This window comes from Misgurnus anguillicaudatus, chromosome 1 (genome assembly GCF_027580225.2).
Source record: "Misgurnus anguillicaudatus chromosome 1, ASM2758022v2, whole genome shotgun sequence".
Classification (NCBI taxonomy): domain Eukaryota; kingdom Metazoa; phylum Chordata; class Actinopteri; order Cypriniformes; family Cobitidae; genus Misgurnus; species Misgurnus anguillicaudatus.
The window spans coordinates 12,226,853-12,245,529 of NC_073337.2; the positions used below are offsets into that span (position 1 = coordinate 12,226,853).

Genomic DNA, 18,677 nt, shown 5'->3' on the forward strand with positions numbered 1-18,677 from the left:
ACCAAGGGAGAATCTTCAAGGGAGCTGAAGAGTCCATGTTGTTATCAGTAATGCTATCAGCGTGTATAATTCAATTCATTTATGGCCTTATCTCACGCCTGCCAGACATACAAGAAGGAAAAGCAGCTCTCAGGTCAAGCTTTATCATGTTACTGGATTACAACTGATCTAAAATTAAAAATAAATACAAGCAATACACGGCTTTCAACACAAACGGTTTTGTTCAAGTTTTTATAAAAAATAATTCCAGAACATATTTTTTTGTCTTTTATGCTTAATATATGATTAATGTAAAAAAATAAATACAAGCAATACATGGCTTTCAATACAAATAGACAACAGTTTTGTTCAAGTTTTTATAAAAAAAATCCAGAATTTTTTTTGTCTTTTATGCTTAATGTATGATTAATGTATAAAAATAAATACAAGCAATACACGGCTTTGAAAACAAATAGACAACGGTTTTGTTCAGATTTTTATTTTATAAAAAAATCCAGAATTTTTTTTTGTCTTTTATGCTTAATGTATGATTAATGTATAAAAATAAATACAAGCAATACACGGCTTTCAATACAAATAGACAACGGTTTTGTTCAAGTTTTTATAAAAAAAAAAATCCAGAACATTTTTTGTCTTTTATGCTTAATGTATGATTAATGTATACAAATAAATACAAGCAATCCACGGCTTTCAAAACAAATAGACCACGGTTTTGTTCAAGTTTTTATAAAAAAAACCCCAGAACATATTTTTTTGTCTTTTATGCTTAATGTATGATTAATGTATAAAAAATAAATACAAGCAATCCACGGCTTTCAATACAAATAGACAACGGTTTTGTTCAAGTTTTTATAAAAAAAAGAACATTTTTGTCTTTTATGCTTAATGTATGATTAATGTATAAAAATAAATACAAGCAATACACGGCTTTCAATACAAATAGAAAATGGTTTTGTTCAAGTTTTTATAAAAAAAAGAACATTTTTGTCTTTTATGCTTAATGTATGATTAATGTATAAAAAATAAATACAAGCAATCCACGGCTTTCAATACAAATAGACAAAGTTTTTGTTCAAGTTTTTATAAAAAAAAAATCCCAAACACATTTTTTTGTCTTTTGTATTTATTTTGTATGATTTTTTTAAGAGGTTTATCACCATGAATATAGAATTGCTGCTGATATGGCATTAATGTTATAAATACTAATTAATAATAATTTTTCATAGAACTGTCACAGTACTTTGTCTTGGGATTTAAATGTCTCAAAAACATCTAGACATTTATTTATTCCTTTGTGGTAACAATAGATGCTAAAATATACAGCCCAGCATATCTGCAGCTTTTTAAACCTTCAATCTAACAGTGGTTATATAAGCAATTTAAGAAAGCGGAATTAGATTATCAGCGAGCATATAAGAAATAGAAAAAGGCCTGAACTTATCTGAAATCTCATCTCTTTATATAAAAGTGCCCTGCCATGCTTCAGCCACAGCCATTTTGTTCTGTATAAAGAAGATCGAAAAATTTGATTCTCACATGGGCTGAATGGACCAAAAACTTCATTGGCTTCTGACGTTTAGTTAACTTTGGCAATTGAAGGTTAGATTGCTGCTGCCCCCATATGCCAGTGAAATTGAAATTGAAAGAATGATTTTCATACGTTAACCTTCAGAGTGAATTATGAGAGATAGATTTAGGCCGTTTCTGATCCCCTGACCCATGAAATGTGTTTCTGAAACAGGTTCGACTGATTGTATATGCTATGCCACCGTGGGCTCAAATGACCCCGTCACCTCAGCACTGCACATCGTTGTGGGTAAGCAGACAGCTCCATATCTGCAGTACGATACACGTATCTAGCAATGAATGTGCGTATGTTATTTTTCTCAATGTTATATCTCTGAGCCAAACCTGTTTATGCTGTTGTACTAGTGGTTGGGTTGTTTGCCAGCAGCTGTCAGATAAGGAAATTCTGTAGAAAGAATATTTCTGTTTTTACTGTTTATAACATAGTATCTGTAACAAGCATTTAAAAAAAATATGTAGCACATATTAACGTATGCCCCTCTGTAAACGCCGTCTGTGATTTATGGTTGCCAAGCAATGTGGCATACGTGGCACAGTAGACATTTTTAAAACATGAGATAACACTTAGCGTTTTGGTCTTTTATATAACAGTAATAATATATATCTTTGCATAACCATAATCAAAGAGGGGAATGGCTGCTTGATTTTCATGTGAATGCTAATGGTCTTAAAATGGGTTTCATTCTTTATTCCAAATATAATTTCTTATTCTTCTTTTGATTTTGTGGTGAAATATGATCCAGACGTCATCTTGACAGATTTCATAAGAGTCACCTAACAACCTCTCTTAACTATGATGAAATCGCTGCCTCGAGTGGCTTATTTCTTTATTAATGCATCACACCTATATGAAAATACCGCTTTCCAAAAACCAATTTGGGTTGTGATTATTCCGCAGTGTGCTTCATTGTTTAAACGTGTTGTCCTATCACAGAATACTGATGTTATCAGCCTGTGTTTCCTGAAATCTGTACTGGTATTTCCCACAGGTGATTCTCAGCCAATGGACGTTTGTTCGGTGCACAATAACGACACCTTTCTGCGTTACTCTGTGTCACTGCTGGGCTATGGTTTCTACGGAGATGTGCTGACAGACAGCGAAAGAAAGCGCTGGATGGGGCCGGCCCGCTACGATATCTCAGGTACACAAGATACCGTTGCAAGAAAATGATTAAATAAGGTGACCTTTATCCAACGGGTTTTTTAATGGAGATTATTTTGGTACAGGTATTAAAACATTTCTGTCACATCGCTACTACGAGGGAGCTGTGTCATTTCTACCTGCTGACGGGAATTTGGGAACTCCCAGAGATAAAATCCAGTGCCGATCTGGGTAAATACTGTCTATTATATATACTAACTGACTTACTTGGTTATATTATGAACCTGTTGTTTATGAGAAAAAAGCTTTACATTTTTTTGGTTTGTGCGCCTAGTGCACAGTCTAAAAGGGTTTTTCCTATTCTCATAATCTGTGTTTTGAGTGTAACGTGCAATAAACCAATTAAAGTCTCATCTCCCATGCCCTTTAAAAGCCACCTGCACCATCCCCTATTTAGATGGTTGAATTTTTAACCTGAAAAACTAAGTGGAGAAAGAAGACCACCAGTTTAAGATTGATGTTAAATAATTTCGTTGTTTTTATTTGGATTGAAAATTTTGTATCAAAACCTTTGGCTCTCTTAAAAAGTAATTTTCTTTCAGTCATGGAAGTAAAATTAGCAGGCTTTAAATTGCTGTAAATGTATGGATAACTTACATGATCAGTGTAAATTATTTACAAATATGATTATGAAGAAAAGGTTTGTACTCTAAAATACTTTTTTGTAACAAACCGGAGATAAAGAATTTACAAACATGTCGAGAGCCGAAACGTTTCAGCACTTGGACCGTGCCTCGAGTGTTTTGAAAAGCATTATTTTAAAAAGGTTCTCATCTCACCATATCCACAGGTACAAAGTCATCATATACAATAAATCACTGGGGTAACATAACAAAAAACATTTAAAAAAAATAGATGCAATATTTTGCATTTGTTAAAGCAAAACATTCAATTACTTACCAGGCTAAAGGTGAAGCAGCTCTTTTCTTCTAACGTCTTGTAATCGGCCCTCATTTATGTCCAAGAGACTCAATAATTAGGGTGACCAGACGTCCCGTTTTTCCCGGGACAGTCCTGTATTTCAACTCTAATTTTAGTGTCCCGACTTATTATGAAAAAATCATATTTTGTCCCGTATTTCATTAATTATTATTTTTATTTTTTGCTGAGTGATAGTGTACTTGAAGTCTCCTCTCATATAAAAATAGCCCAATAAAAAAAAGAGGTAAAAGCAAATCGCCTTATAGTATATTTTAGAGAACAAAAGTACCATCCAATCACAATTCTCTAAATCAACTTGATGTTGGTGAGCGGAATCCGACGTCACCTGCAGTTAAGTGTAGTAGAGAGCACACGGAGGAGCTTGGCTCTTTACCTTCAAAAACAGTTTAAATTTCTCAAAAGAGAGTCACTATCAGATGCAAGCAAATTAAGATGTGACATTTGGAGGCTCGCTTTTCCATTGCTCACGGAGGCCGCGCCGCCGACATTACGCAGCATATGCACACAAAAAAACACATGGACGCTGCTAAAAGTAAGTGTGCTACTCCAAGTGTCAGTGAATTTTTTTGTGAAGCAAAGTGGCGAATCTAATAAAGTGCATGCAAGTGAAGGACTTTTTGCATATCATTCTGTTATTCATGGGCACAATTTTCGGTCAGCTGACTGCACTGCAAAGTTCATTAAGAAATTGTATGATCCAAAAAAATTCTGGTGAAATTGGTTCTAGTGAAAAATACAAAATGGCAACAGTGAATGATGCTGTTGCACCATCTTGTTCCCACTGATCTGCAATTTATTTTATGTAAGTCTACATATTTTTTTACATAGTTAAAAATAGTATCAAGTGTAACTACTTGTTTGTGATCATTGGGAGTTGTGAGTCCTGTGTCTGTCCCGTATTCCACTCTGAGAAATCTGGTCACCCTATCAATAATATTCTTCTACATTTTAATTCTTTAATTGTTATATTTTGTCATTATATTGTTTGGGTGTTGCCCATGTGTGTAATAAGCAAACGCGCTTGTCGTCTCATTTATAGGCACATATTACTAACACCCTCTTTAAATAACAAAAACAATATTGTGCCATTGACTTTTGACCAGGTTTTAGTTGTTTAATAGCGTAGTCTATTTTAGTTGCCTCAAAATAGCAACGCGCCAACAATGCGCCTGAACACACCTCGTTTTCAAGCCAGCACTCCCATGGGCGCACAAATTGGTGCAAATGTATTTGCTATTTAAACAATGTGGCGCTGGATGTGAAAATGATAACAGCGTTGGGCTGAAACACTTTAAAAACACTTGTTTTTTTACACCCGAAACACGTTATATTACCCACCGTAAACACAATCATAGCTTCAAAAACACAGGAAAAACGGGACCTTTAAAATGTGCTTTGTTGCAAGGCAGCAATATAAAGTCTTTACATTTATACCATGGGTTTGTTGAATGCTGTATTCTGATTGGCTGAAAATGTTCTATGCGTGTTGATTATTTTTCTGTAAACCGCACACCTAACTTGTCAAATGTCTTAAAAATAGGCACCAGAGCAATGTTTGTGGTAACCGTGGTATAAGCGGAATAATTGACTGCTGTCCTTTCAGTTGTTAGACAATCATGCACACCCGCGTGTAACGGCGTTGTGCAGCATTACCACCTTGGGTGTGCATTATTTTCTTATTATTTAATGGCCTGTCATCAATTATTCCTTACATATTCACTTAATCAGTTTTATTGAAGCTTTAATTGGAACTGCTCAATAAGGACATATGGAATCTGAGAACATTGTACTGCAATATTTTTTTTGTAAAATTTTATGTGTATCTGCTTTGAAATGGTATATTTTAGGTAAAGTGCTAAAAAAAATGTGAAAATTTAGATTAAATTAAATAAAAATAAATGAAATGCATTTAGTGAGAAACTGAGTACTGTTTTTAATGTTTCCAGGTATAGTATCTGTCGGCAATCCTCGTCTGACAAACTGGTGAGCAAAGATGAAGACAATGTTCCTGATGCTGGTGAGGACACTTTTGAGAAATGTCTATATACCAGTATTCAACTGAAATTGGCATTTAGGAGAAAGTCTCATATCTACTCTGTTGTAAATGTGCCCACTCACGCTACAGGCCAACAAAGTGCATTTCCAAGCCATGATTTTTAATGCCCCCATCTGTCGGCTCGCCTGGCACGCTGTTTGTGAACATTAGGCCAAATGGTTCAAGCTGCCGGTCGGCTGATCATTTAAACACACACACACACACCATATTATCTCTGTCTCTCAGCACCCTCCAAACAACTGGCACCTCGGTTACCCAGCATTCTGTGTGTTTACCCTGAGCACTGATAAGTGCTGTTTACAGACACACTCTCTGCCCTCACAGTCCCAAATTGGCATTTGTGCATGATGATTTCCTGAGCGCTTTCAGACCGTGTGGCATAAATAGAGTCTTCTGGGAGGAATGAGTCAAAGAGTGATGTGCAGAGTTAAAGTAAAAAGCCCTTCATCAATAAAAATGAATGCCACAGTTTCACATGGACAGGATGTTCCAATGAATTGAGCTTTTTACTTTGTCTCTTTATTATGGAGAGGAAACAATAAAAAATAAATAAAAGTGTGATTATTCATATCATATTATTTTCATAGAAGTTCAGTAAAGACATAAAAAGAAATAGAATAAGAAATGATAGAAAGCAGTAAAGTTATAGATGCATTGTAATTATTCGTGATTAAAAAATATTTTAAGGCTAGTATAGTATTTTTATTCTTACTTTATGTAAATAAAAATATATTAGTATTAAGGTGTTTTATCTATTAGGTAGTCAGTTAAAGGACTGCAGCTGTTAAAGTATTGTTTATGGCCACTATTGTAGGTAATGTGTAATAATTATATTAGATACACTCACCTAAAGGATTATTAGGAACACCATACTAATACTGTGTTTGACTCCCTTTCGCCTTCAGAACTACCTTAATTCTACGTGGCATTGTGCTGAAAGCATTCTATAGAAATGTTGGCCCATATTGATAGGATAGCATCTTGCAGTTGATGGAGATTTGTGGGATGCACATCCAGGGCACAAAGCTCCCGTTCCACCACATCCCAAAGATGCTCTATTGGGTTGAGATCTGGTGACTGTGGGAGCCATTTTAGTACAGTGAACTCATTGTCATGTTCAAGAAACCAATTTGAAATGATTCGCTTTGTGACATGGTGCATTATCCTGCTGGAAGTAGCCATCAGAGGATGGGTACATGGTGGTCATAAAGGGATGGACATGGTCAAAAACAATGCTCAGGTAGGCCGTGGCATTTAAACAATGCCCAATTAGCACTAAGGGGCCTAAAGTGTGCCAAGAAAACATCCCCCACATCATTACACCACCTGCCTGCACAGTGGTAACAAGGCATGATGAATCCATGTTCTCATTCTGTTTACGCCAAATTCTGACTCTGACTACCATCTGAATGTCTCATCAGAAATCAAGACTCATCAGACCAGGCAACATTTTTCCAGTCTTCAACTGTCCAATTTTGGTGAGCTTGTGCAAATTGTAGCCTCTTTTTCCTATTTGTAATGGAGGTGAGTGGTACCTGGTGGGGTCTTCTGCTGTTGTAGCCCATCCGCCTCAAGGTTGTGCGTGTTGTGGCTTCACAGAAGCTTTGCTGCATACCTCAATTGTAATGAGTGGTTATTATAGTCAAAGTTGCTCTTCTATCAGCTTGAATCAGTCAGCTCATTCTCCTCTGACATCTAGCATCAACAAGGCATTTTCGCCCACAGGACTGCCACATACTGGATGTTTTTCCCTTTTCACACCATTCTTTGTAAACCCTAGAAATGGTGCGTGAAAATCCCAGTAACTGAGCAGATTGTGAAATACTCAGATTGGCCCGTCTGGCACCAACAACCATGCCACGTTCAAAATTGCTTAAATCACCTTTCTTTCCCATTCTGACATTCAGTTTGGAGTTCAGGAGATTGTCTTGACCAGGACCACACCTCTAAATGCATTGAAGCAACTGCCATGTGATTGGTTGATTAGATAATTGCATTAAAGAGAAATTGAACAGGTGTTCCTAATAATCCTTTAGGTGAGTGTATATTACAGCATAAATTCATAATTCAGAAGTAAAAATGTCCTTTCACCTTAAATGTAGATTATACCCGATGATGTTCATAATGATATTGTTAGAACATGGCTTCACTCTGCAGTACAGTATACGTGTTAAGTGTTGTCCTTGTCTCTTAGAGCGTCAGGACAAATGGACAGTAATTAGAGGGAAGTTTCTGGCCATCAACGCAGCCAGCATGAGTTGCGCATGTCCTCGCAGTCCCAAAGGCCTGTCGCCATCAGCACACCTCGCAGATGGAACCACTGACCTCATCCTAGTCAGGAAATGCTCGCGCTTAGACTTCCTACGACATCTTCTGCGACACACCAATAAAAATGATCAGGTACCTGCTGCTTCTCAAACCCATTGGTGTTTCATTAAGGCAAATGACCACACTTTCTAAAAGCCTTAAAGGGGACATTTCACAAAACTTTTTTTAAGATGTAAAATAAATCTCTGGTGTCTCCAGAGTACGTATGTGAATTTCTAGTTCAAAATACCATGTAGATAATATATTAAAGCATGTTAAAATCGCCACTTTGTAGATGTGAGCAAAAATGTGCCGTTTTGGGTGTGTCCTTTAAAATGCAAATTAGTTGATCTCTGCACTAAATGGCAATCTCATGGTTGGATAGTGCAGATTAAGGGGTGATATAATCCCCTTTTGACATCACATGGGGAGACAAATTCCAATTACCTATTTTTTCACATGCTTGCAGATAATGGTTTACCAAAACTAAGTTACTGGATTGATCTTTTTCACATTTTCTAGCTTAATAGAAGCACTGGGGACCCAATTATAGCACTTAAACATGGAAAAAGTCAGATTTTCATGATATGTCCCCTTTAAAATCTAGTGCTTACACCTAATATTTAGTTGGGTTAAAGCAGATTCTAGTAAGCATAACTGTCTTAATTTGTCTTTTTGTACAGTTTGATCACTCTTTTGTGGAGGTATACCGTGTCAAACAGTTCCACTTTACACCCCGATATGAGGAGTGTGATTCTGAGGTGGATCTGAGAGAGAGTGGTGTTGGAGGCAAGCGTTTCCTCAGTCAGATCTGCAGAGAACATCGAGCCTGCGGCTGCATGCCAGCCCAGAGTAACTGGAACTGTGATGGAGAAATCCTCCCTCATTCTGCCATTCAAGTCAGGTAGGACACACTAGGTCTGTATTGGCCCTGGCACACCAGGCTGATGGTCAGTCAACACTATTTTGTGCGTTTATCTTTTTTTTGTCATGTCTGATGGATGACAACTCTCATGCTGGAGCAGAACACATATGCTAGTTGGGTGCTAGCTGTAGTCTTTGCAGGGTGTTCAAGTGCAACTTTTGGACCCAGACGCAGGTGATGTGTCATGGCCTTATAACATATATGACATAATACACAACAGCCAGTTGTGCAAGTCTAAATGTTTATGGTTACGCTTTAACATGAAATGTGACTGAGCAAACACCACTGGTGGTTGTAGCTGATATGCTGACTGCTGAGTTCTCTCTAGGACAGGATCACAAAGCCGTCAGCACTAGAATACAAAAACAGGCAAATAAACAGACTTTTGTCTTCTGATCATTCAGAAAAGATGCTATTATAAGTCCCTCTGTCATGCTTGTGAAGACGAGCTGTTCCTCCTTTATACAGCATGACGGCTCTTCCGAACACATCATTTCCTTTACGCCCCATTGTTCTCTGTCAACAATGCGTAGCCATGAAATGCTCCTAATTTAATGGCCCTCTCACTGTTAAAGGCTCACCTCCTTTAATTAAAATAGAAGTCCATTCATTTATTCCATTTTCAGCTCCAGTAATTGTTTCTCGAATGAGTAAGCAAATAACCTGTTGAGATAATTGATGATGATACCACTGAAGAAAAAGCCTTCGCCTGAACGCTGAACTCACCTCCAGAGTATTGAGTGGAATTAGAGGAAATTAAATGGCCCCAAACCACCTAGCGGTGTATAGATTTAACTACAAAACTTTCTACTTTACATGACGTGCCTTTTATTGCTAACTAGAACAGGTAGCACTTATTGTTACACCAAATGTGGTGTTTGCTCAGTCAAGTATTATTATTGGAATTGCTTGAGCCAACCTCTATTGATAAACTTAAGCACATAAAGACCCCAGAATGAAAATGTTATCATTAATTACTCTCCCTCATGTCGTTCCACGCCCGTAAGACTTTTGTTCATCTTAAGAACACACATTGAGATTTTTTTATGTAATCCAAGAGCTTTCTGTGTTCCCAAAAATGTTCATACCCTATTAACAGCATTCATCATAGATATGTATAAAGGCTAGATGTCTCGCCCGCGCTGCTGGCCAATTGAGGCCGCGCTGCTGGCCAATGGTCCGCATTTTGGCGGCCATCTTACAACAGGGCGTTCGCTCACTTGTAGCATTGAGTTTTAATGATGCAGGTACTTTTAAAGGCACACAGGGCAAGTCTGAGTATTATTTCTCTACTAGCTCCCCCTAGTGTCTGGGAGTAAATGCTTTCTATATCTGAGACTTTACGAGACTGAAGGACACCGGGTCGGATACAGCGAACTTGCAAGTGGGGTTTTCTTCCTACAGACGGTAGGGGCGGGCGAGAGAGTCTTCATTCGTCATGTAATGAGTCATTTAACCATATACCGACTTACGAAGATGATTTATTAACATAAAAATGCTGCCTTGTGTCCCTTTAAATGACCATAACTTGCTTAATTTTTTACCGATTTTCAAACAGTTTGGTTTGTTATAGACGTCAAAGATGTACCTATGACACTGCATACTTATACTAAAAATAAATAAAAAATTCATGAAAATGTTAAAGCATCCAGAATTATAGCCACGTTAATAATATTTGTAAAAAAAACAAACTGTTTGAAAATCGGTAAAGATTTGAGCAAGTTGTGGTCGTTTAAAAGTACCTGCACCATTGAACTCGGTGCTACGAGTGAGCGAGCTGTCTGAGGTAAGATGGCGCCAGGTGATGACGTTAGAGACTCCACCGTAAGACATCTAGCCTTTATACATATCTATGGCATGCATCTATGTAGAGGTCGAGTGAGGTATCTATTAATTTATATGTCTATGGCTGACGCATGCTGCTGGTGTTTAATGCATGCATGCGCTGATTTCGGGAATATGCATTGAAAAATGACTTCATGAGCACTAAAAGTAGTCTTGTCACTTCATGAAATAGAGATTTATACCACTGTAGTCACTTGAACTATTTTAACGATGTCTTTACTGCCTTGAAAGTTGTGAGTTTCATTGCTATTTACGGGGGCTCAGAAAGCTCTTGGATTTCATCAAAATGTATCTTAATTTGTGTTTCGGAGATGGACCTTGGTCTTACGGGTGTGGAACGTCATGAGCGTGAGTAATTAATGACCAAATTTTCATTCTTGAGTGAACTAAGCCTTTAAGGCCCGATATGTACTGCAGTTACACAGATTACATTTACACAGCGTCTCAGGTGGCACCAAACTGTTGACATTTTTAATTGGTTGCCTGTTAAACACACAGGGCCAGATTTGCTAACAGCTTGCGCCAGCGCAAACCATCATTTTTGCGTTAAAAAACGACTGTCGGGATTTACTTAAGGTGCGCAGTGGATAATTAGCGCTGAAAAGGTGTGGTCTAGTTATTTTTGCGACTGACATTGCCGCCTATGCATTTCTAGGAGTTTCCCTTTCAAACGCATAATTTATGGGAGGAGAGTATTTAAATGATTCACGCAATGCAATTTACGAATGTTTGTGCGTGTGATATTACTGGTATTTCAATCATTTTGCGCTTAAATTGGCTGCAGTTGTTGCTGATAAAAGAAGGAATCGCAGCCATCAGAGAGCATTTGGTACAAGGCAAAGGATTTTTTTAACACATATTTGGAATGTCAGAGGAACATATTCAAAAATATTGTTTGCCAAGCCATGTCTTTTATTTGCTGGAGGAAATAAAAGAGGAGACACAATATCAAGTGTTTTAAAACTTTTTGTAAACCTTAATTTTTTTGTCCTTCAGTTCTTTTTAGTGTACTATGGGTTTGTTAACTGGGATTTCACACACACTGAGATATCCATGGTGCTGGACTCAAGGGCATCAGGCGTTAATAAATCACCCGCACCTATTATTTGCGACCCTTAACTAATTTGTGGTGCTCTTAGAGTAGACTACGTTAACACGTGGGCAGGTATTTTCAAAAACGGACATTTCAACCTCTCCGGTTTCAAAAAATAATATCGTGCACACATGTCAGTTTTCAGAAAAGTGTTCATTTACACGTACCCGTGCATATATGCTGTCAAGAGAAGCTCAAGCCCACGTAAGCCAATCACCAGCAGGGCTGGTGGTGACACGGACTCGTTCTTCGTGTTTTGGAGGGAGGAGTTGTTGCAGAGTGCAGTAGGTGTTCGATGACGTCAAAGTACCGCGAGAGCGATTCGAAATTAGACCTCTACGTGTGATTTCTGAACTCGCGGTACGTTGACATCATCTGTCTGTCGGTTCTTGCAGCACCGCATGAAGTCGAACACGCGTAAAATTGCTGACCTCCGAGCACTCGTCTCTGCTCCTCGACATAATGGAGCAGCTGTATTTGCAAATACAAACACAAGAAACGAGTTTGCACGAACATAAATGTGATCTTGGAAGCCTTCAGAGTAGCAGTCACATGTAAACATAGGTCGCACTTTTGACGTAGGTGCGAGCTCTGACGCATACTCTGGTACGTTGCCTGCTTAAACATCCGTTTGTCTCAGTTTACATGCAACAGAAGATTTTCAAGGTCTCAACACTGGCCGGAGTTTTTAGAAACAATCGGTTTCAGAGGCGAGTTCTCCGTTTGCGTGTAAACGAGGGGCACAAACTAGGCTTGCCGCGATACTCGTTGAAACGGTGGTTACCTGTGCTTCAGCCTCTCACCGGTAAGATCACTTGCCCACCACGACACCGTCTTTCACCGTCGTTTTGATATTTTTGTGTAATTAAATCATTAATTTCATTAGAGAGAGCAAAGACACTAAGAACTGAATGTGTCTGCTGCCTGAATTCAGCGGAGCTGAACGCGCGTCACGTCACAGAGCAGCAGGTGTCAGGTTTCATTTATTTCTGTCAGTGTGCGAGCCTGCGAGGCGAGCTGACCGACCAGACAATGGCAGAAGCCGCGTGCTTACCCTTTTTTGTTATAATATACATTTATGATGTTTAATATAAGCGAGATAATTTTGTTGTTGTGTTTTTCATCAAGAAAAATAATAAACCCATCATTCAAGCAGCGCTTAATGGAGAAGTAGCCGGTTGCTCTGCTTGGGACTAGCGGGTTCTGTGAGAATTACCTGCGCACATTGACTCAAGCACTTAATTAAAACAGCTGTTGCACTTACATTGCACGCAAATTCATACGCGATTTAACACAGCGTACGCAAGCACTGCATTTAAACTGTTGCGTGATTCAAAAGTAAAAGTAAAATGTGCACGTCTGCATGTGCATTTATAAGCCCCTCCCACCCGGTGATACCGGGATCACTAGGTTTGTGATGCGCCGATTAACCGGTGGGAAAATTCTGTCACCGCCGCAACCCTAGCACAAACGAGGGTAAATCTCTCAGTTTAAAAAAATAACCATGTACGTGTAAACAGGGCCTTAGTAGATTGCTTTGGTCATTTTGGAAAAAACATTGCGCCTGGGTGATTCTCACGAAATCCAGACTTAGAAGGTGTCCAGCATCAGATTACCGCAACATGATATTACATTAAATATATGCATTTACAAACTCATGTTTCGGTAATGAGAACCTAAAAAGTTGTCTAGGTACTATGACAAAATTTCAACTTTTATTTGGAGAGAAAAATAAGAACGGCTTACCTGGCAGCCATCTTGAGTGTCACAGTCAATTATGTCCCTTCCAACTATTTTTTTTTTTAATGTTAGTTCATTAAGGGCTTAAACAATTATTGAAAATTGTTGCAGAGGATGAGAACATTCTTCTTGGACACATTTATATTAAAAAATATTTTAAATATAAATTTTCCATGTCAAAGAACCCTAATCCAGTCATGGACACGTTGCGGTAATGAAAATTTTAAACTTAAATGTGCTAATTTGGCCCGTTTAGTAAATCTGGCCCCTGATCTAATGCAGACAAAATCTTAACAGACTTATCATACAATCTTACAAAGCTAAACAATCTGTAACTTAGTTGGTAGGTTGTGGGTTTGATTCCAAGGGACCACACATAGTGATGAAAAATGCATATTGTGAATTTACTCTTTTGTCTTTGGATAGAAGCGTCTGCCTATTATACAAATGCATGAAAATGTCTTGACAAACACCCACAAAATAGTACATTATCAGAGAGTTGCTCAAACAAACACCAACATTTAAAAAACAATTATTTAATTTGTTCTATTTTGTTTGATTTATGCTTTTCTCTCTCTTTTTCTTTAGGGTCCATTGTCAGCTGATTACACTGTTTGCAAGAGGTATCGAAGAGCATTCGGTGTTTGAGGACCCGTACGCGCTCTGTGCAATATAGATCGCCGTTACTTCACCCGAGAAACCTCCTGCTGCATTGTGAAGAATCGAGGCTTCAAACCGAAAAGTCCTTTTCAGCTGAGCATAATGTCACGCTGTTTCTTGTGCTGTTATACTTAGATACTCTATACAAAGTAAAAGAACTTCATGCAGAGCTAGAGAGAATAGCATCTTTATGGTGTCTTCATGCTGGCTGTAAAGCAGTATTAGATCTAGAAATAATAGGGTTAGCTGAATTACCTGCAGTAGGCATTACTATCGCTCTGCTGGTTATATATCCTGCTGTGCAACAAATGTCTTCCACCAATCAAGCTGGTCTTGAGAGTAGGATTAGTTCAGTCCAAACTAAAAAATTCATCCTTATAAACATTCCTTCTGGTAGCACCTTAATATTTTTCTTTCTAGGCTGGGGTTTTAGTTTTGTTGAAAGGTTTATTTTCTTGAAAATGTACAATTATCATTTATTTACCCTCTTGTTGTTCCAAACCAGTATGACTGGCTTTGTTTTACAGAGTGCTTGTCCCGATATTAAAAATGTGAATGACGGCACATGTTGTTGGGCTCACTAGCCAACATTTAAAGTGAATCAAACTCTTTCATAAAGTTCTTGTCTTTGATGGACTTTCTTGATCCACTTCAAATGTTGATTAGTGTAAAAAAAATAATAAATGACCTGTTGACTTGTGTGTCCAATTGCAAGTCTTCTGAAACCATTCATTATTTTATGGAAAAGAGTAGCATTGACATTTTTATAAATCATCTCTATTTGGAATAAAGGAAGACACCACCGTTTTTCGGTGTTTTGTTGTGTTCTTCCCTTAACTTGGATGAATTGGTACATCCCTATCTTTTTTCAATGTGTGCACTTGGTCTTTGTGCAGCGCGTCGTGAATGTGTTGGCGTTTGGCCTGGCCCCATTCATTCCTTGGGATCCAAACAGGGATGAATTTGGAAGCCACCAAACACTTCCATGTTTTCCCTATTTGGGGACTCTTACATGAGTAGTTACACGAGTAAGTATGGTGACACAAAATAAAACGTGGTGATTTTAAAGCACATAAAAATGAGAACTATATTGTATGGCAGAAGAGCACTTAGTTTGCAGCACTTCGACCTCGGGCGCAGTAATATTGCCAGAAGTTTAAGCAAGAGGGGGAGTAGTCAGGAGTGATGATGTTACTGCGCTAAACTAAGTGCTCTTCCGCCATACAATATAGTTATAAATTTTATATGCGCTTGAAAATTTATTTTTATTTTCATGCAACCATACTTACTCTTTAACAGTCTTTAAATAGGGAAGTGTTTGGTGGCTTCTGAGTTCATCCCTGTTTGGATCCTGGGGAGTGAATGGGGCTGGGCTACATGCTGGCACATTCACGACGCGCTGTACGGGGATTGGGTGCGCGCATTGAATAAAGATGGGTATGTATTAATTTGTGTAGGTTGAGGTAGGAACATGGTAGAATATTGAAAGACGGTGGTGTTTTCCTTTAAGAATAACATGAGGGTGAGTAAATGGCAGAATTTCTTTTTTTCTTTTTCTTTAAAAGGTTGGCATGAAGAAGCATCCATCATGTAGACACAGTAGCCTACTTTAATTCTCATTTACTAATGATAAATAACAGCCTGTGATTTATTACTTTTAAAAAAATGTACTATTAAAGTGCCGCTTTCAATACATATCAATCCTGTTCAAAAACAAACAGACCTAGAAAAACAATGTATTTTTACGTGGTCCTGAACATTTCAAGCATCTGAATGTATTGTAGCATGTAAACCAAAATACAATCAATGGGGGCTATACAATGTCACTTCAGGTTAATGTGTCTGTATAGCTGTTTTAAGTCATTAGACAGAATGTAAATGAAAATACTGTGGCAAATATTTCCTTTGTCATGATTTTGTGTTTGCCTCCATTGCTGATGTTTTATTTCTTCTGAAGGTTCTTATTGTATGAATGGCTTTTCGCTTTTTTGCATGTTAGCTGTTTTATTATTCCATTCCTTAAGTGTTCCCCTAAACGGTGCCAGAGAATGAAGGCATGGATTTCCCATGATGCAAAAATGCATTTGTGCTGCATACTCAACTTTTGTAGCCATATTGCATGCAAACACTGTTTTAGAGCTCCCAAAATCAAAGGAACTTTGGCTTGTTCTTCTTGTGTGATCTGTATTTGTGTTCGGTGTACTATTAGCCTCGTGTCAAAACTTGTGTAGTTTTAAAACTTATGAAACCCATAACATGCTGTGTATGCACTGTGACACCAGCTGTCCTTCTGATCCAAAGATATAATTACAACGCATTTAAAAAACTTACTGTAGCCGTATGTTTGGTTTGTATCACCACAGGTTATCTGGTTATTGTGCATGTTTAAGTGGTTTCTCCATGTGTTCATCTTTGTGCTGAGCATACTTCGTAATGAGTCACTTTATGCTGGCAGCTTCTTAAATGAAGACGCGTTGACTGAAATCATCATCTTAAAAAAACACTTATCTTGCAGGTTTCAAGATGTACATGTTAATTTGATTGTACTGAAAAGAACGCCCCCGAATAAAGTTTATGGAACGTCTATATTGTGCGTAAGCCTTGGTGTGAAAATTCTTTCATCGACTTTCATTTTAAGCACTTATTCTATATTATTTTAAATACAATATAGTCATATAATAAATATATTTCTATTCTGGATATGCAGAGCTCAGAATCAAAACCCTTTAAGTGTGTCTGACATGTTTTCTTGGAAATTAGCATTTTTGTGAGACTCCTAATAGATTCTGCCAACAAACCAGCATTTCTGAATGACCTCAGGCCAGGATTAAGCGAAATTATCTGATGAATGTATAACATGCGGAGAATACTCTCTGAATAGTGAACACACACACATACCGAGCAGTGGGCAGCTATCACTTAAGTGCCTGGGGGATGCATTGTCACAGTGTTATGTATTTCTGCGGTGAAGTAAGTCCATTCAATGACTGGCATAGAATTAGTTATTAAACCTTTCAATACTCTTTGTTATAATATGCATCAGTACACTACAGGAAAACCAAGTTAAAACAATTTAAGTCTACACGAGCATAACAAGTGAACTGGCGTTGCTATTTTTTAAAAGTAAAGAAGGTTGCGTGAAGCGAATACACTCACCTAAAGAATTATTAGGAACACCTGTTCAATTTTTGGTTAATGCAATTATCTAATCAACCAATCACATGGCAGTTGCTTCAATGCATTTAGGGGTGTGGTCCTGAACTCCAAACTGAATGTCAGAATGGGAAAGAAAGCTGATTTAAGCAATTTTGAGTGTGGCATGGTTGTTGGTGTCAGACGGGCTGGTCCGAGTATTTCACAATCTGTTCAGTTACTGGGATTTTCACGCACAACCATTTCTAGAGGTTACATAGAATGGTGTGAAAAAGGAAAAACATGCAGTATGTGGCAGTCCTGTTGGTGAAAATGCCTTGTTGATGCTAGATGTCAGAGGAGAATGGGTCGACTGATTCAAGCTGATAGAAGAGTAACTTTGACTGAAATAACCACTCGTTACAACCGAGGTATGCAGCAAAGCATTTGTGAAGCCACAACACACACAACCTTGAGGCGGATGGACTACAACAGCAGAAGACCCCACCGGGTACCACTCATCTCCACTATAAATAGGAAAAGAAGGCTACAGTTTGCACAAGCTCACCAAAATTGGACAGTTAAAGACTGGAAAAATGTGGCCTGGTCTGATGAGTCTCAATTTCTGTTCAGACATTCAGATGGTAGAGTCAGAATTTGGATGTTTTCTTGGCACACTTTAGGCCCCTTGGTGCCAATTGGGCATCGTTTAAATGCCACGGCCTACCTGAGCATTGTTTCTGACCATGTCCATCCCTTTATGACCACAATGTACCCATCCTTTGATGGCTACTTCCAGCAGGATAATGCACCATGTCACAAAGCTCGAATCATTTCAAATAGGTTTCTTAAACATGACAATGAGTTTTCTACTGTGTTTTGCCTTAAAATGTGATCTGATCCTCATCTAGCTCACAACAATAGACAAAAACAATGTGTATAAGCTGACAACACACAAATAATTCTAGTTTCTTGTGTCTTTTTTGAAAACACCCATTAAACATTCACAGTGCTGGAGGAAAAGTAAATGAACCCCTTGGATTTAATAGATTGTTGAACCTCCTTTGGCAGCAAAGCTTCAAGCAAACGCTTTCAATAGTTCTAAATCAGACCAGCACATCGTTCAGAAGGAATTTTTACCCAACCCCTTTACAAAACCGCTTCAATTCAGACACATTTGTTGGATGTCTGGTGTCTAGGCTTTGACTACCACTCCAAATGGCACATT

At 38.1% G+C, this 18,677-nt stretch overlaps 1 protein-coding gene across 1 annotated transcript in view; it reads left to right on the plus strand.

The window, feature by feature from the left end:
- cerk (ceramide kinase) overlaps positions 1-16,910 on the plus strand; it is a 29,374-nt gene extending 12,464 nt beyond the window's left edge. The window contains exons 7-13 of the mRNA XM_055191481.2: positions 1,742-1,816; positions 2,577-2,729; positions 2,815-2,920; positions 5,638-5,708; positions 7,942-8,147; positions 8,738-8,958; positions 14,246-16,910. Of these exons, the coding sequence (XP_055047456.2) occupies positions 1,742-1,816; positions 2,577-2,729; positions 2,815-2,920; positions 5,638-5,708; positions 7,942-8,147; positions 8,738-8,958; positions 14,246-14,333 (920 nt within the window). The 3' untranslated portion in view covers positions 14,334-16,910. The remainder of the gene's footprint in view (positions 1-1,741; positions 1,817-2,576; positions 2,730-2,814; positions 2,921-5,637; positions 5,709-7,941; positions 8,148-8,737; positions 8,959-14,245) is intronic.
- Positions 16,911-18,677: the final 1,767 nt, after the last annotated feature.